Source organism: Eutrigla gurnardus, assembly GCF_963514095.1.
Source record: "Eutrigla gurnardus genome assembly, chromosome: 18".
Classification (NCBI taxonomy): Eukaryota; Metazoa; Chordata; class Actinopteri; order Perciformes; family Triglidae; genus Eutrigla; species Eutrigla gurnardus.
In genome coordinates this window covers 3,180,360-3,203,595 of record NC_139929.1, presented here as the reverse complement: position 1 = coordinate 3,203,595, position 23,236 = coordinate 3,180,360, and the positions used below count along the sequence as shown (strand labels likewise).

Genomic DNA, 23,236 nt, shown 5'->3' with positions numbered 1-23,236 from the left:
GGCTCGTGTCCCTGGACCCCAGGCCAAGTTGACAGCATCCCAACACACACACACACACATGATGACAGGGAGGGAGGGGGGGCAGCTTAAACCACTCTATCGGTCGTCACACAAAGCAAACACCTGCATGTCAACTCCACCTGGGAGGAAGGAGATTATATAACATTTAAAGCAGGATATCTGGATTTTGAGGAGTATGTTTTTTGGCAGCCGGTCAGAAGGTTGTCGGCCCTGCTGTGAGGATGTCACAGAAACTAAACGGATCAGGAGAAATCTTTATTAGGGGGCGAAACGCCATGTAACCTATACTAATTTGTAAGTGTAGAGAAATTCAGAATGCCACAGATGTCATGCAACATACGCATTTATTTTTCATAATCAAGTACACGGTTACAAAGACAGTCGGCAGGTTTTTTTTTCCTACGGTACCTCGGTTATGACTTCAACTGAAAATGCTACAAAAGTGACATTAAAGCGGATGTCTTGTGTATTGCTCGTGCGAAACTACAGTAGTGTATAACAGCCGCTACTATCCTGCACATGTACTCAATTTCCCTCAAAAACCTATGATGTCACACGGCCAAATGTTGTTAATGAACAAACGTATCAACTTGGACAAATGGAATGTACAATAAACACCAAGTCAAACAGGACACGACACGATTATATACAGATTAGACACATCTCAGCCACCAGATCCCCAAAAAAACAAAACGTGGATGTTAGTCTACTCTGGGTTTCGGAGTGTGTGCTGTAAACTCCTGATCTTTCCACTCGATCTCACTGACAAGATTCCCTTCTTATTCTCACTCAAATGCTTAACGCCGGATAATCCAGATTATAACCAATACTGGATCCGCTAATGCCGATAATACAAAAAGAGCATTTTTGCAGCTGCAGATTATAGATTTTTTTTTTTGTCTCAGGATGTGCATCCTCTTGTTAACATGGAAGCACGGAGCAGTACATTTCTTCCTTTCTTACATTGCATTTTCTTCCCACGCTGAGGGGCAAATAATGAGCGAGCAGGTTTGGGCTCTTGCTCAAGGGCATGTCAGCAGGATACGTGGCTGCTGCTGCAGGGACCACTTGAGGATCTTGTCGTAATAGGACAGTCTTTTTTTGTTGTTTTTGCTCAGAGAATCCGTCTAAAAAGCGTTACGCGACTCAACGTAGTGTATTTATGCAGCAGAACGGGAGAAAAGAACAGGTAAAAATCAAGCAGCGGGATCAAAATGTCAGCATTCATTACAAAACAGTCTCACACCCCCCAACCCCCCCAAAAAAACAAATAAAAACAAGGACGAGAGCTACATCATCAGAATGAACATTTAAAATGAAGTGATGAGTAAAAAAAGTGCAATTTGTCTATGATTAGAGGTCGGAGAAGGAGTCCTGCTACCACAATTTAATAAAAAAGAAAGGAAAATGTTTCCATCTACATGTTAAAAGATGACAGATACAGCTATGCAATGATTATTTGCTAGATCTCGTCTGATCGGGGAAAAGAGATTAATGGTGAATTAGTGGCAGTGCATGTTCTTCTAACTCGGAGTAATGAAACTAAATGGTAGCCCAATCCTGCTTTTGAAAGACAAAAAAAAAAAAAAAAAAAAATCCAATAAAATTCTTTAATAATTTCTCTTAAATGATTTTTTTTTTTTTTAGAAATAAATAAATTAGTAGACATTAAATAAATAAAACCTACAGCCTTCATAAAGAGTAAATCCTTCTCAACCAAATGCTTGTCGTAGAACACTGATGATATGAAAACTTCAGTATCAAACCAATGATTTTGTGTTACAGAGAGAACTTAGAGCGAGAGAGGGTTTGTTTTTTTTTTTAGGCTGTTTTGTCAGCAAAGTTAAACTTCTTAAAAACTCACGGTGTCCGATTTATATTAATATCTAGGCTTTAGCGCTGTCAGATAATAAATAAAAACAGAAATAAACATTAAAAAGGTACCCTTTCATTTTTCTTTTGAGGTTCTTAAAACATGTACATTGCAATGAAATACATTCAACCGATGTCTCGACAGACACTATGGCCTTGGAAAGGAAACGTGTTGTTAAAAAAAATAAAAGATACCATCACAAGTGCTATCCAGTTTGCCCTTAAAACCACTGCTTCTTTACTCGGCAGTGAAATCCACTCAGTAGTGCAATACTGACAGTTTCATCCTCTAGAAAAAACTTCACATCACCGTGGAAACGCAATGTAACGCTGCCATCTCAAAAACCACGCAACTGCATTTTTCTCTAAATTCAAATGGTTAACATTATATTCTGTGACTGTATGACGTGTAAAAAATACATGGGTGTCAATAAAAAAAGCTGCATGTTGGTGGTTTTTCTCATATCTAACAGCGACGGGGGGCAGTTTAGCTACACAAGCTGGAGGAGATACACAATGAGTAGCGTTACATTATAAAAAAAATGTCTTTCTTGTCATTTAAAACAATATATTAACGATATAAAACTCAAGAAGCAGCCGCTGCTAGTAATAAACTCTATTTCTACAGCCTATATGTGCAGGTGGTTTCAACATTACCGACTAGTGCAGGAAGAAATTCTAGCCTTTTTTTTTAATATATCTGTACAAAACTGCTTACGTTGCCAGGTTGTGTGTTTTCAAACATCTATAACAGGAAACTACTTGGGCAGTGATGTGTTGAAACACTAGCGTGCCTGTCTGTGGCAGTGCATCTCTGCTTCGAAATAAAAATCATTTGTCTTCACTGGATTGTCTCTTACAGGATTCAGTGGAGGTTTTAGTTGTTGGGACGGGTGTAGTAGTGTAGTTGCCTGTTCAGCGAGGAGGAGGGGGGGGCAGCTTTAAAGCACAAGGGCCCTGGAGGTAGAGCCAGACGACGTGTAGGGGTTCAGGTACTGCCGGGCCTGTTCTGTCATGATCAGCTGGTCCTCCGTCTTCCCGTAAACCACCGCCTCCCACTCGCTCACCTGCAGAGAAGACCACGACCATCACCAACACAGCTTTTATTATTTAAATTAACCTTTATTTTACCAGGAAGTGAGATTGAAATCTCTTTTTTCGAGGGAGACTGGGCCAAGAACGTGACAATACATGGCAACGTATAATAAAAACACTTGTTGCACTTGTTTTACCTGAGTTTTCCCAGGGATACTAGGTTTGTAATATGTAACAGAGACTCAGTGTTTTTATTTAATCTACTCGTTACGTACCTGTAAAGCGCCGTGTTTTGGTGCTTTGTTGGAGGCGAGGAGCTTCTTCATCCGGGGGCTGCTGAAGCGATGGGGGTGCACGGGGACCAACGAGGGCTCCTCCAGCCCGGAGGTCAAAGAACGGCGGCACTCCTCTTCCTCGTGGATCGGGGTGACGAGCAAAGAGCCCGTCAGCATGCTTTCATCTGGCACCTTTATAATCCATGAACGGGAGTAAAGTAGCATTTAGTGACGTAATCGTTTATCTATCCAGATGCTCTGATACACTATCACACATGGGGAGTTTCCGGGAACAAACCACACCTCACTATCGCTAGACACTGTGTAAATATTTAGATTTCTGATCCAGCTACAGGGATTTCTAAACCGTACTGTGACTTACTTGTGCGTTGTTGAGCTGCTCGTGGAAAGGCTGGACGCTCAGGCAGTCTTTCTCCCAAGGATCCAGCACAAGAGACTTGCGCACCTTTCTGGCTGGGCCATCGATCTGGAATCAAAAGGAAGAACATACAGTAAATGCTATAGTTCTGTCGAGAGAAGAGCTCAGAAAAAAGCATATGGAAGAACGTGCTACATACATTATGCTTCCAGGCTCTGTGGTCCGACTGGACGTCTGCTCTGTTAAAGATGTCCGCTCCGGTCTCCTGCTTCAGAACTTCTCGAATGTCTTCCTCTAGAAATGCCAACGGCTGTGGCTGAAAAACACCAAACGCACACATAAATAGAAGCACATACTCCACATGATGCAGGTAAAACACACATTTGACTTCTTACCTCCATCTTCAGTGGCCCGTGCATTTTCTCCTGGGCGGCCAAAGCGTTTTTGAAGGGAGTCGGTGTCCTCGGGGTTGAAATCATGACAGTTTTACGGTATTTCGGGGTCCTCAAACTAGAAAGAATTGACAGAGATTACACACTGAGTACTCTCGTCCTTACAGCCTGATTAAATAAAGATTTGTTGTGGAAAATTCCCACAAAAGCATAGAAAGCTTCTGGATCTTTTATGACAGCTTGTAGGATGTATTATTTGTTGCATATTTATTTACCCGTCGTTCTCTTTCTGGTGCTTCGGCGTCGTCTCTTTTTGCAGCGGCGTGTTGAGGAGACACCGTTGGCCGCACACAGGCGTCGAGGTGAGGTTGGGATTATCCAGATTCAGATGCTCCGCCCCCGATATGTTGCAGAACTTTGGGAAAGAAACAGACAAGTCGTATCAGCAACATCACTCATGCAACCTTGAATTCAAGGCTAAAGAAGCCAGTTGAGGTGGAGATATAAAAAAAAGGGTTAATTTACTCGTGACGGGGTGAACGGCTGTGACTTTGTGGGCGTTTTCTTGGGAGAATTGGAGATATTTTCCAAAAGGGAGGAGCAGGTCCTGTCGCACAGAGGAGACGCTTCCCCCCGGTCTCTTCTCGCCTTCCTCCCAGCGGATGCCTGCGTGGGTTTCGACGAGTTGAGAGGAGTCAAGGAGGTGACTGTGAAACCCATGGAGCTGTCGATCGTCCTGTCTTGCAGCAGAGTGGCGTAGCCGGCCTGGTTGTGCCGGGGCGGCGTCGCCGTCTCCGACAGGTCGAAAGCGGCCACGTCGCTCCACGCCACGGGGTCCTGCAGAGCGAAACACATCTACAGGGGATCTTTAACACACCCAGACCTTTGGTTTGACAAATTCATGCCAGCATACACGCGTTGCCGTGTTACTCACCGAGTCAATGAGCTCCATGGTTTCTGCAAACTCCGGTATGGTCTGCAGGGTAGAGAGCACAGTGCTGGCCTCTACGGACAGGAACTTGCTGGGCGAGACAGGAAGCTGTGGTGGAGGTCCTTGGGGGATCTCAGGCCCCCTCCACGGCCTTTTTGCCTCCTCCAGGCTGCTGCTACTTGGAGTTTGTGTGTCATCTGACAAACTGTCGGACCAGGCCGAGTACTGCTCCAAACTCTGGGGAGGGGGCAGGGTGACAGAACGCTGATCAGTTTTCATCTGAGACGAGGAAAAACCCTGGCGACAGCTCGACCGTTCAACATTTACACGGATGGAGTGAGTTCAATGTGAAAACAGCGTTGGGGAGGAGACAGAACAGGAAGAGGAGAGACGGAGGAAGGTGCTTGGCTCAAACTGCTGGCTGAGCGAGGGCATGGAGGTGAGGAGGACTAGAGGGGATGATGGAGCAGGTTCATGGTAATGTATGGAGGGGGGATGGGGGGGGGGATGTAGGGCGGCTACCAAGCACAGCAGCTTCAGGCCAGTCTGAATGAGTAGCGAGATGGGGAAGGTAGTTACTATAGCAACACTACTACAAATCAGGCACGCATACATGTGTGCCAGTCTCGTTTTCACATGTATACACTGCAAAAAGTCCATGGAGTCTCAAGTCTTAAAAATCTTCTTTTCCTTAATGCAAGGAAAAGTCAACGGAGGAGAATTGGAGAATTTTCTATTTAGAGTGTTAGAGTGTAAGGTGTAGAAAATCCATAATATTCTCTCTTCGTCTCACTTTGATTTGAATTTTAAGACTCAATGTTTTATCAGATAGCACATCTAATATGAAATAATGACTTTTTACAGCGTATGTTAGCTACAAACACACACAGGCTATGCTGGCTATGCAAACACACATCCGGAGTGTGTTCTTACACGTGGACCTCTGCACTGCACTTGTCGTTGGACTTCATTCTCTGCTGACATAAGCAGCAGCTCAAGCTCCTTAATTCTTTGCTCTCTGTCAGGATCATCCAGGCAGGATGGCTGGAATAAACAAACGTCAGGGGAGGAGAGAGGTCGAGGAGGACAGGAGGAAAAAAAGGAAGAAGTTAAGAAAAACCAGACATAAAAAACACAACACACAAAACATTTACGGGAGCATCTGAGACTTTGAATGTTAGGTGAAAATAACAGGACGTTCAAGTGATTATTTGAAGTCCGGAGTTAGCGAATCACAAAGATAATTGCAGTCCAGAAAATAAAAGAGAGTGACAGGTATTTTTCCCTACAAGCATGCAGAAGAAACACAACAAAGTCTCACCGATAGGAAGCCAGAATGATCAGGAAGACCATCCATCAGGTGTCTACTGTGAGAATCATAAGGATAGCCCCCCATCTAAAAAATACAAATCATCATACGGACATGAAAATCTGTAAAAAGACAACAAACAAAAGGTAATAAAGTGGAGTCTAGAAGGGAAGCTGACCTGGTTGGGTCCTGGTACAGGGAGGGGGCTGCCGTCACAGTGCTGAGGCTCGGTGGGGGTGGGAGGACACAGCCTGTGATGGCGTCTCTTCCCTGCAGCATGAGAGGAGGCGAAACTCTTGCTGCCGTCTTGCAGATACCCCTCATGCTCCACCTTCCTCCTCATGGTGGAGTTCCAGTGGTTCTTGATGGAGTTGTCCGTCCTGTTGAGGGAGAAGGTTAATAATCTATATATATATATATGGCATGACTCGAAGTCGAGTGTGCGGAAGATGATCTAACCGTCCAGGAAGAAGCTTGGAGATCTCTGCCCAGCGGTTGCCGAGGCGTTTGTGGGCCTCATAGATGATTCGGTCCTCTTCCTGGGTCCACGAAGACTTCTTCACCTCCGGGTTGAGGTGGTTGTGCCAGCGTTCGCGACACTGCTTCCCGATCCTCCCCTGGAGGTGCTTGGCGATCACAGACCAACGCTTGGGGCCGTACTTGTGTACCAGATCAATAACCTGCACGAATATCATCAAAAGGAGAGAGATTTAGATGGTTGTCTTTATTTAGAAAATCACAAAACGATCTGTCATGTTTCTATTGTACGAAAGGACGGAGGCGACAGTGCTAAGAGAGCGTTGACTGCGGCGGCAGCAGCATGTTTGACTGCTTCCGTCAGGGCTGAAAAATGTTGTGATGTCATCGTTGGCAGCACAGATTGTTTTCGGAGGTTTTGGAGGAATGAGATGCCATTCTTGAGAAGTGATGATCCATTTAAGGAATGCATTATTCATCTTACAGCGTCACCCTGTACAAAGAAGGGCTGGCTCTGAACTGGTGACTTGGAAAGTCTGCGTTTTATTATTAGGGATGACATAGTGGAGCATTCAGCCCTGTTAGTCTGAAGGTAAAAAACACATTGCATATTGCCAGGATCCTCACAGCTTCCGTCTGTCTCCCCCCCCCCCTATTATTTACAAATTCAACCATCCCGCTCTATATTCACGCACAGGAAACTCCCAGCTCCTCTTACCTTTTGATCCTCCTCTTTTGTCCAGGGTCCTTTCACCAGCTCGGGGTTGAGCACCTTCTGCCAGCGGTGCTGACACTGGCCATCTGTCCTCCCCTGTGACAAGAGCCACAACCAAACACCTCATTACGCCACGCCGCTAACCTCACGGTCACATCTACACCTGACAGCTGTACATGATTCTCAATATCAATGACTCGCCATCAGTGTTAAAAAACATCCAATCAGGAATGATGTACGATTACTAAATGGTTCGGATTGAAGACAACACCCTCGATATTGAGACACATTGCATTACACACTTACCGGAAAAAAGTTAGCGATTAGTTTCCAGGAGTCGGTTCCGTGCTGCTCCACGAGTTTTTTCAGCTTTTCATCCTGGAAGAGAGAAACAAAAAGAGACCTCCTTAAGAACTTCAGTCATCCACATGAATAAAATAAATAAATAACAGCATCTAGAAGGTGATAGGTGGAGTACGATGATAAACTCACCTCATCTCGAGACCACTTCACTTTGCACAGGGGCTTTTTATCTTTGCTCTTCTCTTTACTCTCTTGGTCTGTGGAGTGTAGCTCTTCATCCTCATCGGTGCTAAAAATACACAGCAAATATGGAAGGGGAGTAGAAGAGCATATTTTATTAGTAAGCCTGAGACAATAGGCAGGAGTAGTGATATGAATATGGTAGTGCATGGAAATGGTGTTAGTATCTTAGTTTCTATCAATACCCAATGCTAAGTTATACCAAGATTAGTCATAAAAATATATGCTCATGCAAACGTGCAAAGCTGCCTGCTTGAAAAGGATATCCTTCGCCATTGCACAAACTCTCGATGTAAAGGAGAGTAGGAGAGAAAGGTGTAAGAAGTGGTCTTAACTAATCAACCAGTATTAGCAACAAGCAAATTATAATCTCAGTAAATTCACAGGTTGTGGTTGAGCGCTGCTCTAAAAACAAGCAGGACAGCAGGAAAAAGGAAACACAGAAACATTGTGGTTTGCAAAAGTCTTTCAATTATTCCATCAAGTACAAATGTTTGTAAACAAAATATTGTAAATATTATAAATTCACGACAAAATGTAGTGAGTAGTCTATAACACCCTGTGCTGATGCAATTAAAACATAAATAAGCACATAAGATGAATAAATACATAATGTTTTGTGATGGATTGAATAAAAGTGACATGAAAAAACACCATAAGAGCACAACAAAGCTTTCACTTTATAGAATCAGAATAAAAAAAAGGAAAAGGAACAAGGCATGACTGCATACAAGAACACGAAATTCCTCTCGTCTGACGCAAGAAGTTGGCAGGTAGCGCCGTTCTTCTGTCGCCATAAAAACCTGCTGCTGGGCAACACTTGCTTTGTGGAGGCGAGAGAAGAAGTTTAATGAACTCTGTTCCTGGGAGTTGTTGCTACACGGCGGACCTCTGAATCAGACATGCACTTAACCATGTACAAAAGGAGGTCTCGTATCAGGTGTGTAAGGAGAAAGTCTTCAGTGTGGACTCCTGAACATGGCAAGTTAATTTTTTGGCGTAGCCCCGATTCCCTCAGCAGAGCAAAAGAGAAGTGTGGGATTGAGTCTCGACCCAACAGGAAGGAGGGGAGTAAGGGGACTGGAGGAAAGAGGCGATCCCACATCAACAGGCTCTTTCACCTCAAGGAGGTGTGTGAGTGTGTGTGTCATTGAGATGGAGGAGGCGGTGCGCCGGGGTGTGGTCAGGGGAATGGTCCTAACGGTCCAGTTGTTCAAAAAGTAAAAAAAAAAAAAAAGACTGTACAACGTCTCGACTCAGTAGCAGTAAAACATTAGCCGTCAGGGATTGTTGCATTATTAATACATCGTCAGTCACAGTTCATAGGATTGTAAAATACACAATTTGTATTCCCGAAGGTCAAACCTCTAAGATTTTTCTAATTGTGAGAGGAAAGAGCCGCCCATCTCTTTCCAGATGGGGAACACAAGGAAGGGGAGGGGCTGGTGAGTGGGGATCAGATATAAACAACTCAGCAGTTAGTTCAATATATCACATCTTAAAATAGCTTGTTTTCTTCTACCCAGAAACCCAAATATGTATTTTACAATTAGATAAATCAGCAAATGTTTCCTCAATAAATTACTAAAATAATTCCTTAATTATCAGAATCGGTGGCGGTTATTATGTTGAATGAAGAATCATCTTTTCATGTAATCGTTAAATGTAAATAAACGTCAATATAATCTAACAGGCCAGTATAACTTATCAAGTACCAACAGGTACTTTTTGACACAAAAAATAAAATAAATATGCACTTTTTTAATCTAAATAAAAATACAAATTATTTTAAAAAATTGTATCTGATGTGTGTGTGTTTTAAAAGTGCTTTTTATCTTTTGATAAAGAATATTATCTGTTTTTTTTTTTATGTTTTTGCAACTAATCTTACTGACTTTCATTGTGTTTCTAAGGATGCTGCAGTTGCATAAGTGCTGTTTGACAATGGCCTGAGGGCCTCCCATGCATATAACAATATCATGCACTCTAACAGCTATTAACATAGTATGTCGTATATATTTTAAATTAAAATATTAGAAGACTATTAGTGGTAACATTATCTGTTAACGTTACCACTCATATACTTTATTACTGTAAAACTGTGCAGGTGCAGTGGAGTTTATGCAGTAAAAGAGAAACCCTGCAGTGTGAAAATAAAACCCCCATTTTCATGTTATCTGTATGAGAGATGGGTGGGCTTGTGTTGCCAGTTTTGCTGCCACTCACCTGCGTGCTTTCACGTTGTCCATGACAGTCGCTTGGGTGATTTGACCTTCTCGGAGACGAACCTGTGGTTTGGCAGCTGTCTAAAATGCCCCGTTAGTAGATGTTTATCCATAGAAATCGCCGTAAAGTCATCGCACGTTCTCCGCTGCGGGTTATTCGGCTAGCCGGTTAAGCTAACTTCACGTAAACGAGTCCGGTGACATTTACGCTCCGTTTGAAAAAGCCTATGTCGCCGTCGGTAACATCTTTAAAACGGTCTTCTTCCTGTTGTATAAATAAATCTAAACACATAAAGACGACATTAAGCAGGAGAGACTAACGCGTTACGTCCATTACTCGCTGTCCGGGCTGTTTCTATGTCACTCGTTAGTCCGCACTTCTGTTTTGGCGTTATGATTTTCTATTTTTTTTTGTCCATCCCGCCGATTCTCGCGCCCAGCCCCTCTGCGCAGGCGGCCTCGTCGCTGATTGGTCAGAAATGTGGGCTGCGAAAAGAAAGGAGACGGTGCTCGAACGCGATTGGGCAACAAACGAGGAGTGCTCGCGTGTGATTGGTTGAGAGGCGGATGGGAGGCGGGCGTTAAATTAGACAACTGTACTGTCACCTTCTGTGGCAAGAAAGGATCTTTTCATTAAGGCGGCGGTGCAACATGGGATGCGGGGACATTCGGGGCCCTTCAGGGGGGTTTCAGGGGGTTTCAGGGGGTTCCCACAGCACCACAATTTCACTGCAGTCAACCAATCTCCACTGTGATCCTTCTAAACTACATTACTGATGTTATTTTATGTTAATCTTAATAATCAATAATTCACATGCACTGTGAAGCCTTTGAACCACTATTATTGTACATAATTTGACTTCCCTGTCATGCAGAAATTATGTCGACGATTCACATAATAATTGTATCATATTCGAGATTCGCGCCATTGGCATAAAAAATATATACTAACACACATAATTATCTTAATTGCACACAATGAACGCAATCTTTCGCTTTGACAGACAGCTCTTGCATATTCGCAGTTACACTCAGCAGCTCCTTTAAATTGTGCTTTGCTGACACCATGTGGACAAACCTTGTATGCATATAAAGCCAAAATGACTATTTATGAAGCCAAATACATTTTTTCGTATGTTACATGTAGTCAATATGTTTATTTTTAATTATTTTTGATTCATCCCAACATCTCTGGTTTTTATTTGTGTGCAAACTATTAACTCCAAGCAGGTAGATGACAGAAGACACAGTCGTGTTAATGGGATAAGTGGTGCAATGCGTCTGTATGGTTTTTGACCACAAATAGTACTAAACAGAGTTATAGACTATATGTAAGCACATATTATTTGTCATGATAATGATAATTCTGAGGTATGATATCAAACGTGCCATTCGTAATTCATCCATTATTCTAATATTAGGTATCATTCCCAGTTCTAATTTAATTAATCTATTTGTATGATATAAAAATAGGATAAAGGCAGTTTGCTTTTCTACTTGTAGATGACTCATCACACGACGGATGACTGTTTAACTCTGTTTGACTTCTTAATGTTGTCATTCATGAGTCTAAAAGTAGGTGTGTTAAGGCAACCGCAACAAGACCGGAAATGACCGACTATGTCTTTAAAAATAAAAGCAAAAATTCACCACCAACTACTATATCCCTTCAAATTAATGTAGACACAGGGCATTTTATGGGTTCTATATCATTATCCCATCTGGAGGTCTAGATGGCCCTTGTGTATTTTAATTGTTTTTATTTATGCCCATATTGTGCATATTCCTATATAAATCAATTTAATTGGTGCACTTTGGAATGACAGCGTTGATTGTTGATTGGTTGATCCAGCCACCATCACTCAGATTTTCAAACATTTAATTAAAAGCTGTACTGTGATACCCCAATATAAAAATAATTTAAAAATCTTGTATTCAAAACATTACTTAGGTAAAAGTGCCATATGAACAGCTAAATGTAGATGACTCAAATAATGAAAAGTATCACAGTACGCATGTTATGAATATTATAGTATTATCAAATTATTGGATTGAAAGGCATAATACTGGTGCAATAATTAAGTTGATGAATAATCAACATGCATTTCATTTTGGTGCTGCTGCTGGTGAAGCTCGCTGTAACTAATGTATGATCATTGTGTTTTGTATTTAAAGCCTTTATCTTCTAAATATATGCAATATAAGTCTAAATATTTGAGTATTTGGTTTTCTCTTAAATTTAGTGGAGGAAATGTCGGTAATGCTCAAGTAAATTCAAGTATTAAAATCGTAATTTAGTACCACAACTAGCCTACTATATATTTTCCCCTGCTTTATTTTGAAATGCAGCACCGGAAGTGCGCTGGTGTATTCCGTCCGGCCTGACGGTGGTTTTGCAGTTGTGTGAAGTCCCGTGACAAATTTCATTGGAACTTTCTACGGCCAGGAAAGACTGATGTTTCCTGCTTCTCTCGCTCGCCTGACAGACGCGTATGGACAGCGAGAAAACACTTTCAGTTGTTTTGTCCGAAGCAAAAACTGGAGCGATGTTCGCCGCGGTGACGGTTTAAATAACCGTTGAAGGGGAAAAAATCCTCGCCGGACCTACGGAAATAGATGAACGTCGCTTTAAAAAAAAAACCCACACACACTGAAAAAGGTACGTGATGTTCACCTAACGTCAAACGTTACGTTGTTCCCTTTTTTCTTGCTAACGTAGCGCTCGTTAAACTGTTTATAATCTAGCTAGCACACGGAGCTAACGTTACACTATAAGTTATAAAACGTTTGTTTGGGGGTAATAGTGAAGGAATAACCGTTAGTTATTACATAACATTAACTTTTTCTTCCACTCGAAGAAAACAGAAGTTCAAGTAAAAAGTAATGTAAACAAAATTTTTTTTTTTTTTTTTACATACGAGAAACTTTTTTAAGTGTATTTGGGAGCTTTTTGCTGTGTTGTTTACATTTTTTTTTACATATGGGAGCTTGATAGAGGACCTTTTATTTTTGTGTCTGTTTATACTGGCATGCGGTTACCTGTAATAATACACGTAATATGTGCTGACATTAAAAAAAAATTATAATAAAAAGTTGTACCGGTGTAAGTACCCTCATAGCTTCAGGTGTAACGTTTACCAAACGGTTCTGCAACGTTACCCAGAACTGGGCGGGGCCTATTCAATGCTGTTATCCCCCTTCCTATATATATATATTTATATATATATACATACACACACACACACACACACACACACACACACACACACACACACACACACACACACACACGTTGGTTGTTGATTCAGCTGTGTTGTGTGGACAGTGGCACACAACCATTTATAAGTAGGGTTTCATGTAATGTTATAACCCATTTTTTATTTGGTGAAAAGATGGATGCCTTTATTGACAATCCTTGCAGAGACATTCTTGCTCATCACAGCTGGGTTCTTGATCTAACAGGTGGCTGTGAACTTCTTTTGATCCCTTTTTTCTGGGGGGGGGGGGGGGGGGGGGGGGCTGGTCATTTTTCAGTGCACTAGCTGATTTTGGTGCCTGTGATCTCGCAGGAAGCCGGTGCCACAGCGTGCAGACTTGCAGTCCGTCTGGGCAGTTGGGTGAGATTAGGATTTTTTTTTTTTTTTTTTGTCCACATGCTGAGGTTGAATGCACGCACCAGGGTTGACTGAGTTCATGCCACTCACCCTTCAACAGCTGCACTTCCTCAAATCAGAGATCTGCCTCTGTTGCATTACAATGAGATGTGTCTTGAATAATGTTTATTTTTAGTTTTTGTCCCCACACGTATCCAAGCTACTCAGGTGTGACATTTTAAGTGAATCTAAACACCAATATTCATTAAGTTAAGTTAAACCTGGCTGTAACAAACATTAGAATGAGTAGCTCCTCTGAAATAGGTTGCCTTCCTCTTTTAGGTCTTTTTAATCTTCATCTTAAACCAACCATTTCGGCACTCATCGGTCTGGTTCTTTCTTTAATCGGCGCCTGATTGAGCTTTCACTTCTTATTTCACAACGTAGGGGTGACTCATGCCTTGTCTTCTAGCCTGTCAAACACGATACACGACTAACACAGAGAAAAAATATGTTCGACATCCTCATAGGATATCCACCGGCAAGGATGTGTGTTTGAGGCGAGCAGGAAGAAATGCTATTTTTGATCCCATGTAGTAGTCCCGTGTATTTGTGCCTGTCAGCACAAGTTAATTCATGTTGCAGCGTGACAAGAGGGCGTTACTGGGGCTCAAACTGCAGCGAAAAAATAAGCTTCCTATTGCTACCGATATAGCTCTTCCCCCATGCTTTTGTTTCCAATTCCCTTATTACAAACTTGGCCTTTTTAGTGGGTGTGGTGAGCTGCAGCATTCCATATGAAGGAGAAGCAGCGTCGGCTGAAAATGTAAGTTGTACGGGATACTTATAGGTTAATTCTCCTGTGAACCAAGATATTTCTGGAATGTTAAAAAGCGGGTCCTGCCCAGTGACGTGCAGAGGCAGTTGTGTAGCTGTTCAGGCAAATGGCCAACTGTTGTTTTGTGTGCGTGTGTGTGTGTGCAACAGACACAGTTGCACAAACGTTCACCAGCTCTTTGTGTTTAATAGACAGGTCTTGAAAGCACAAACAGAACGTAGTGTTTCAGCCTGGAGTGGTTAGTGGAGGAGAGAAAGTCACAGTATCCACAAGTCGCTGGTTAAGATCCAGTTTTAACAAGTGCTTAAACTCTTTAGTGACAGACCATTCTCTACATATACTATATATTAATTTATCTTTTCAAGCATAATATCCAAAACGTCTCTGCTTTTTCTCCATTGTGAGGATTTTCTATTGTATTTATGTTTGATGTTGTGGTCAAATTGAATATCTTTGAGTTGGACGGACAAAAAAAAGACATTTTAAGATGTCACTTCGGACACGAAGAAATTGTGATGTGCTTATTTTGCATTTAATAGACAAAACAGCCCTAGCTTTAACACTTTTAGCATCAAATTAAAGATACTTGTGATGATGGAAATGTTTAAACTTTCCGTTTGTCTTACGGAATGTGAATGAAAATGAAACTGAAAGAAAGGAGGGGAGAGATAAAAAAGAGAGGCGAGTGATGAAGAGGGCATGAAGGTCCCTCTGATCGCACACATGCATTTTAAAGAGGGACGCTCTTTTGCTTTACCCTCACCCCCCAACGTGAGCAGCATGAGATATCCCTTCAGGATGCGTTCAAGATCAATACGCACAAGTAGAGTGTTGACCCGAAGCAGGTTTTTTAGTGTGTTCTGAACAAACACCAGTGAAATGGAACAACGGTTGCGGTTCGAAGGCCAAAAACTCCTGAACAAACTAGGCTGACCTCACTAACGGCAGCACAATGGACGAGTCAGAGCCGGAGACAAAGAGCTTTGTTGCAAAAGACACAGACAGTTACGTAATTCATGTCCATGTGAGTATTTATTCTAAACATAATCGTGTTTTTATCACGTCCTCAGGTCAGATGAATACAGGAGAGATGGCTCCATTACACCTGGGCCTTATTTCTGTCTTTAAACAGGGAACTCCAGGGGTCTCTCTCTTCTTAACCTATTGTGTAACTACCATCAAAGACCACCGGAAGGTTATTTAAAAATACCTTTCTACTGACTGGAGCAAGGGAGGATGTCACAGACCCGGCATGCAGGAGAGCCACTGTGTGTGTGTGTGTGTGTGTGTGTGTGTGTGTTGTATGCGTTGACATGCTTAAGGGGGTCTGTGTGAAATGCATGCATAGATGGAGACTTTAAATTCTGACGTGAGCGGGATTGAAAGGTGATTAAACAGTACGTTTGTATGTTACGGGGTTTTTTTCTGCAGTGAGTTATCGGATGAGACAGGGAGGATGGGATGGTTGTGCTCAGGGGAAAGGAGCGAGTTAACTGGCTGCTTAGGGGGGGGGCATGTTGCCTGTTGTTGACTGTTCACTTCTGCTACAATATTCACTCTCAAGATGAGACTTTCAACCAGCAATGCCTTTTAAAAAAGGCACCAACTGTTGATGTTTTTAAAAGAAAAGAAGTGTATGTGTGGAAATGATAATTGCAGATGTCCTGCATGCAAAGGGCCCCATAAAAAGCTCCTTTTAGTGTGATAATATTAGTGTTATTTAAAGCCTTTGCCTTTATGGAGAGGATAGTGTGAGAGGAGGACGATGGCAGCAAAGGGCTGTGGGTCGGTAGAAGAGATACTTTACTAAACAGCAGCAAACAATCAAATGAAAATAAATAAGAACTGCCGATAAAAGTAGGAATCTGGGATAAACGCTTCTCATATCAGGTGTGTAGACCAACGTAAACAGCTGTTTCACTTCCTCAATAACAGAGTGGCCTGTTCTCTTTTCTCCTCTGCACCAGCGGCCCACGATGAGGAAGGGCCAGTCGTGTGTTTGAAGTGTCGACCCGCGGAGGACACATTACTTTACGACCTTGCACCTTTGGATGCCGGCAGCAACTACGATGGAGGAGCAACCGAGCCTCCCCAACGTCAGCATTCCCTGCCACGACGAGCAGAGGGACAAGAAGAAACGTTTCACCGTGCGTACCAAAAACAATCTGTCTATAAATGTTAATATTTCACGTTAATTGACCATATTTGTGTTTCTCTTTCTCCCAGGTTTACAAAGTAATAGTTAATGTTGGACAGCAGGAGTGGTTCATCTTCCGGCGTTACGCAGAGTTTGATAAACTCTACAACACAGTGAGTGATGCAACGATGGCATTTTGAGATTTTACACCTTACGCAACACCTTGACCACAAGTCTGTCCGGGAGCCTCGGATCCCCGTAGTCTTTGATTTACTGCTTTTGTGACACACATTGACATTTAGGATAATTATACACTTGTGACCAACTGGATGTTGTCCAGCCCGTGTGTCATTTCTCTGTGGGTCTCCTGTCTTTTAACACAGTTAAGGAAACAGTTTCCATCTATGAACTTAAAAATCCCTGCCAAGAGGATATTTGGGGACAATTTTGAACCTGGTAAGTATCTGATGTTTAAATAAACTGTCCTGTTGTCTGATTGTATGTTTTTAACACAAGCATCTGCCCAAATAGAGTTCATCAAGCAAAGAAGAGGAGGGTTACATGAGTTCATCAAGCGAATCGTCTCACATCCTCAGCTTTGCAACCAGTAAGTGCCGGTGTTATAAACGTATAATATATTACACCACTGACTATCAGCATGAATGTCCTCCACCTGACATGAATTTGATTAAAAAGATGGAGAATGTCTTAACCTTTACAGGCCAGACGTGAGGGCCTTCCTACTGATGGACAAGATGCAGAACTTTTCAGATGCCTCCGAGGACGAAGATGACAAAGTGAGTAGCCGAGCAAATGTCTGGATTTCTTTGTGTTTGTTTTTGGAAAATAAATCCAGATAGCATGTTGTTCTTGTATCTGAATGTCTCAGGTTTAGTCTGTTAGCCATGATCATGTTTCCTCTACTTTTTAACAGAACAACTCTACCTCCAGAAACATTAACCTGGGACCTTCCGGAAACCCACAGTATGTTCAACCTGTTTTGGCATTGCATATATATTTTGGATTTGCAACATCCTGTTTGCACTGCAACAATCCTTTAGATTATCACATATTTACTTAAATGCACCTTAAGAAAATCTAATGTTTTAGCACTAAGCAGACTGCCTCGCTGCATTCATCACAGTTCATATTTACATGCACTGACATTCATGTTGCTATCATTTTCATTTCAGTGCCAAACCCACAGACTTTGACTTTTTAAAAGTCATAGGGAAGGGGAGTTTCGGGAAGGTACGTGAACACCAATATTGGAAAGTCCTGATGCTTTCAGAAGCCTTTATCGTCGTCTCATCATAATGTGTTACATTAGTCATGTTTGAATATGTTTCTGCGTTATCTCTATTGGCGGTAGGAGCAACTTTTAGTTCTGCATGGGCTGACCTTTCCGTGAAGGAAGTGAAAACAACGCTGTTCAACGTGCTGCCGTCTCTTCCTTGTGATACAGGTTTTCCTTGCGAAGCGAAGACACGATGAGAAGTGTTACGCAATCAAGGTCTTACAGAAAAAGGTCATTCTCAACAGGAAAGAGGTAACTTTTACCATTAAATGTGACCCCTGAATCTATATTTCAGACACCCATATGTGAATTCTAATTCTTCTTCCTCCAAAATCAGCAAAAACACATCATGGCAGAGCGCAACGTGCTGCTGAAGAACGTGAAACACCCGTTCCTCGTCGGGCTTCACTATTCCTTCCAGACCACGGACAAGTTGTACTTCGTCTTGGATTTTGTCAATGGAGGAGAAGTGAGTCCTTTCAGTCTTGTGAATAATCTCGCAGCAATGAGTCAAGCGTTCGAGACGAGCCGAGGATGGCAGCGATACAGCAAATATAGATTAAATAGTGTTAATGAAATTCCTCGGAGCGGCACCGTCGCTCGTTAACACACCTCCACGTGTGAAAATTAATTGGAGATCACAAACATTACTGTAAACAACACACACACAGTGAGACTTCCGCTTCAAGCGTGATCGGCCTTTTTACAGCTGTCATGTGTGAATGACTGTGTGAGAGTGACTAAACCACAAGCTGCATCCCAGTAAACCTGCCTCTTGTCCTCCTCAACCAGCTGATTCACACTTTCTGGTCAGAATGATCCATGTGATTCACACCGTGGTTAATTAATTAACTAATCATGGAAATGCTCCTGTAATACAGTCGCCATATACATGTAATATATTACAATCATTTTAATGGTACGTTTCCATTTCAGCTTTTCTTCCATCTTCAAAAAGAGCGGACCTTTCCAGAGCCCCGGGCAAAATTTTACATCGCTGAAATGGCAAGTGCACTGGGCTATTTGCATTCGCTCAACATTGTTTACAGGTATGTTTATTTAAAGATAACACAAGCTTAGTGCTAAGCTCATAAAGTACACTTCAAAACTAAATGACGAAACATAACTCGGGTCTAGAAAATGTACAATATTTAACTTTATATATCGTTTTATACATATTTACTAAATCAGACATTGATGTCACTCAGTTTACAATGTATACAGTTGAGGATAAATTTAACTTGAATTAATGTCTCTTTATTTAAAGGGAGTCCTGGCCACAAAAACAACCTAAGAAATGTCACATAAAAGAAACCAGCTACTAGACTGCTAGACTTAAAACGAATACAAGATGACATCAAGCAATGAATTAGCAGTGTTGTTCAGTAACAGGATGTGCAAATCAAATAGTCCTTAATCCGGTTTTGGTTTTTTTTTGGGATGTGCATGACACATGTTGACTCACATGATAATGGGGGCCATAGCTACCATATTTGTTATATTATGGGTGTTTTAACGACCTGAAAGCAAAAGTACATTCTACTTTTAGCAGATTTATCATCCTGGCATCACAGAGCAGCATTTAGATGTCCAAGTAGGGGAATACGATGTATGGGAATGTATATTTTAATAGTTACAATCCTAAAAGTTATATGTGGTTGCAATGTGGCCTTGTGACACTGTGTCTCCTTTGTTTTTGTTTATTTTATCCAGAGACTTGAAGCCAGAAAACATCCTCCTTGACCACGAAGTGAGTATTTCAAACCCACTGCTGTGTTAATTAACCTATAATCACTCCAGCAGTAATTACACTGAACATGAACCTGAACACTGGCCTGCAGATGTATTACATAAGACCGTGCAGCACAAAATTCATTCTTTTCCAGTCCTATTTATACAGAAAGCCAACAACAGTGTAATTTCCAGGTCCATCTGGACACAATGTGTGTGTGTGTGTGTGTGTGTGTGTGTGTGTGTGTGTGTGTGTGTGTGTGTGTGTGTGTGTGTGTGTGTGTGTGTGAGAGAGATTGGATTAGGTCTTGCTAATGATTTTCCTGCTTGGCCTTGTTGGGGAAAGTGAGGGAACGGTGAATGGGACCGACTGAGCTGCACTGCAGCCAACATTCCTGGGCAACAATAGAATCCTCAGTCGCCCCCCGAGGGCATAATGAGCTGCTTGTGTGGCACATGTTGTCTAATAACATCCCCGTGTCCTCTCTTTTAACAAAAAAAAAAAAAAGGGGCATATCATTTTGACCGACTTCGGATTGTGCAAGGAGGGCATTTCCCAGACAGACACCACCACTACGTTTTGTGGAACACCTGAGGTACGGCAGAATTTGACTCGATATGGACCTCCAGTTTTGCAAGTCTCAAGAGTAAAATAGTTGTTTGCTTGGTAGTTCAAGCCAGAACAGAAATGTCAACGTTACAGTGATATGTTTGTGTGCTTCTTCTGACCAGTACTTAGCTCCCGAGGTCCTGAGGAAGCAGCCCTATGACAACACAGTGGACTGGTGGTGTTTGGGCTCAGTGCTGTATGAAATGCTTTTTGGACTGGTGAGTTTTTCATTTCCTCAAATATCCCTGGTTATTATTATATTTATTCTCTGGAAGCCAGTCATAGCTACTTTTGCAGACACAGCTCTTTAGTTCTTACACGATATTCTGGTAAACTGCAGCAGGTTTGTTTTCGCACTCAACACCAAGTTGTAATGTCACACTCACGTACACGCCTCGTTCTTCACATCCTCAGCCGCCGTTCTACAGCAGGGACACGCATGAAATGTACGACAACATCCTCCACAAGCCGCTGGCGATGCGTCCCGGTGCGTCCAGCACGGCCTGGTCCCTCCTCAAGGGCTTACTGGAGAAGGACGGCACCCATAGACTGGGGTCCAGGGACGACTTTGTGAGTGGGATTACTCTCCAGACACCACATGCCCAGCAGAATTCCCAGTGTTTGGGCTCCCTCTGGTGGCCCGAACAGTCACTGATGACTTTCTGTTAATAAAAGAAACATGTTTAAGTTGTTATTTGTTCAACATTTTCAGAATGAGATCAAAGAACACAATTTCTTCTCCTCCATCAACTGGGATGACCTGGAACAGAAGAGGATCCCTCCCCCATTTACGCCGCATGTGGTAAATATTTGTATCTTGCCCAGTAATCAGAACCAAGTATTAAAAGATACATCATAACATTGCTTTTGAAAGATACAGAGTTAGATGTTCCACCTTGTTCCTAGTTTGAATTAATTCCTTTTCTGATACTCTGCCAACAAACGCTGAACAAAGGAAATCCTCATGCAATGCCGTTGCAGGGTACACACAGGTGTCATTAATAACATTAATTATGGCCCAGGTCCAATTAGCTGACTCAGGGTCGGGTGTTGCAAATGCTGGCTCACTGGAATGACTGGGACACAATGGGACCATTATTAATGTGATCAATTATACCTGTGTATGCCCTGCTATGAGACGGCTGCTGTGAAAAGAGTCTATTGTATTTGATTGCACGATGGAGTTAAGTTTCATAATTGTGGTATAAATAGATTTGATTTTTTATTGTTTAAGCCCATTTTATATTAAAATGTTTATTGGTAGATGGGTGGGTGCAGGTATTTTACATTTTTTCGCATTATTGTCACTCCAGACCCATATTCCCTTGTGACCCCACTAAATAATACCCACTCCACGTTACTCTTTGATGGGAATGAGATGTACATGGAATTATAGGTATTCAAATATTACAAAAATATTAAGATAATTAAATAAAAAAGAAAACAATACAGACACAGAAACTGCTTTATCCCACTTTTGTAAATTCAGTTTTTTTCAGCAAATTTAGTCCCTTTTATGAATACACACATGCAGTTCATCCTGTGTTTTTTCATTGAATGCCGATATGACCCATGTTTGCATCTCCTCTTCTCCCAATGTCTTACAGAGCTCTTACTGTGACATCTCAAACTTCGATCCCGAGTTCACAGATGAGATGGTGCCCAACTCCGTCTGCTGGTCTCAAGACCATTCCATAGTCAACGCCAGTGTAATGGAGGCCGACGATGCCTTCGTGGGCTTCTCTTACGCCCCAGCTTCTGATGACTCTTTCCTATGAAACATTCCCGACGAGGTCTTGGATTGCCTTAACCATCATAACTTCTTTTGACTAAAGGGAAGAATTTATACCGTGGATTAACTTGTTCTATGAAGCCAAAGCAAGCAGCTGAAAGGAAGGGGCACTTAAAAGTGTGGTGCCAGTAACGTCTTCATTTTTTACCAATTTGTGTCTATATATATATACATATATATATATATATATATATAAAATGAGACATAAATGTGTCCCTTAAATGAATTCAATAAGCAGTTTTCTGAAAACTTGAACAATTCACTGGATTTAAAATCATAATATTTGACTGTCAGATATTAAGTATGTTCATCCATGTAATTACTGTAAATATACACTTATGTATCATAATCATTTTAACAACGCTGGAAATAGGGATTACTTGAGAGACCACTGAATAAAGCATTTTGGTTTATAGGTCACATTTGTTTAAAAAAATGTCTTGTTCAGTTTGTCTTTTGAAGATTTTGTTAATTTTTTTATTGGATTGTTTTTGTTATTATATTTGTTTTGCTATTATTTGCCTTAACACATTTATTCATAACTGCAGAAATAATAAATCCACAATGATTTGCTTTGCCTGGCAATTAAGTAGGCTTATAATCCTGCACAGAAATAAACAAAAACTCATATCAAATAAAAATACTCTGAGTGTCTGTGTATTTAATAATAATATTGTAGTTTTGTAAATAACATTTTGTCTTTATTTAACATTGGGAACAGACATTCAGCAGGTTATAGGCATTCTTACACAATTCAGTGTGTAAAAAGGTAGAAAAGTAGTCAATCAAATGAAATGTGAAAGGTAAATAAATTCAATATTAAAAAGATATCTAAACATAATTAGTAAAAACCAACACAATAGCCAGCATACCTTCAATAGGGTATACTATTAAAGTATAATAGTGCACTAAAAATACAAGTATAAGAATTGTGTTTTGCAAAAACTTGAGTTCAGATTCTGGTCCTTCGAATTTCTGAGTGTCACCATGGCAACGCGGTTGAGGCCAGCGCGCAAGTGCGACATTTTTCGTTCGTTTTTTAAACAATTTAATAATTAAAAATA

General features: G+C 41.5%; 2 protein-coding genes across 3 annotated transcripts; one reads left to right on the top strand and one right to left on the bottom strand.

Moving 5' to 3' along the window:
- Positions 1–354: 354 nt before the first annotated feature.
- On the bottom strand, positions 355–10,555 carry mybl1 (v-myb avian myeloblastosis viral oncogene homolog-like 1). Of its 2 annotated transcripts, XM_084034294.1 has the most exons (16): positions 10,176–10,555; positions 7,899–7,998; positions 7,713–7,784; positions 7,410–7,502; positions 6,674–6,894; positions 6,393–6,594; positions 6,227–6,301; positions 5,839–5,949; positions 4,909–5,142; positions 4,500–4,829; positions 4,250–4,389; positions 3,978–4,092; positions 3,782–3,898; positions 3,586–3,690; positions 3,204–3,395; positions 355–2,960 (listed from the first exon to the last, which is right to left on the bottom strand). In XM_084034294.1, exons 1-16 carry the CDS (start codon positions 10,196–10,198, stop codon positions 2,835–2,837), a joined length of 2,256 nt encoding a protein of 751 aa, XP_083890420.1. In that variant the 5' UTR covers positions 10,199–10,555; the 3' UTR covers positions 355–2,834. The 2 variants fall into 2 exon arrangements, with proteins under 2 accessions (XP_083890420.1, XP_083890421.1); XM_084034295.1 differs by lacking the exon at positions 5,839–5,949.
- A 2,070-nt stretch (positions 10,556–12,625) lies between these two features.
- sgk3 (serum/glucocorticoid regulated kinase family member 3) lies at positions 12,626–22,815 on the top strand. The gene is made up of 17 exons (XM_084033137.1): positions 12,626–12,833; positions 16,573–16,752; positions 16,832–16,915; positions 17,126–17,198; positions 17,274–17,349; positions 17,464–17,539; positions 17,677–17,726; positions 17,936–17,993; positions 18,208–18,291; positions 18,377–18,508; positions 18,976–19,088; positions 19,753–19,789; positions 20,280–20,366; positions 20,503–20,598; positions 20,795–20,950; positions 21,093–21,182; positions 21,988–22,815. The coding sequence occupies exons 2-17, from the start codon at positions 16,657–16,659 to the stop codon at positions 22,156–22,158; spliced, it is 1,479 nt and encodes a 492-aa protein (XP_083889263.1). The 5' UTR covers positions 12,626–12,833; positions 16,573–16,656; the 3' UTR covers positions 22,159–22,815.
- The last annotated feature ends 421 nt before the right edge of the window (positions 22,816–23,236 follow it).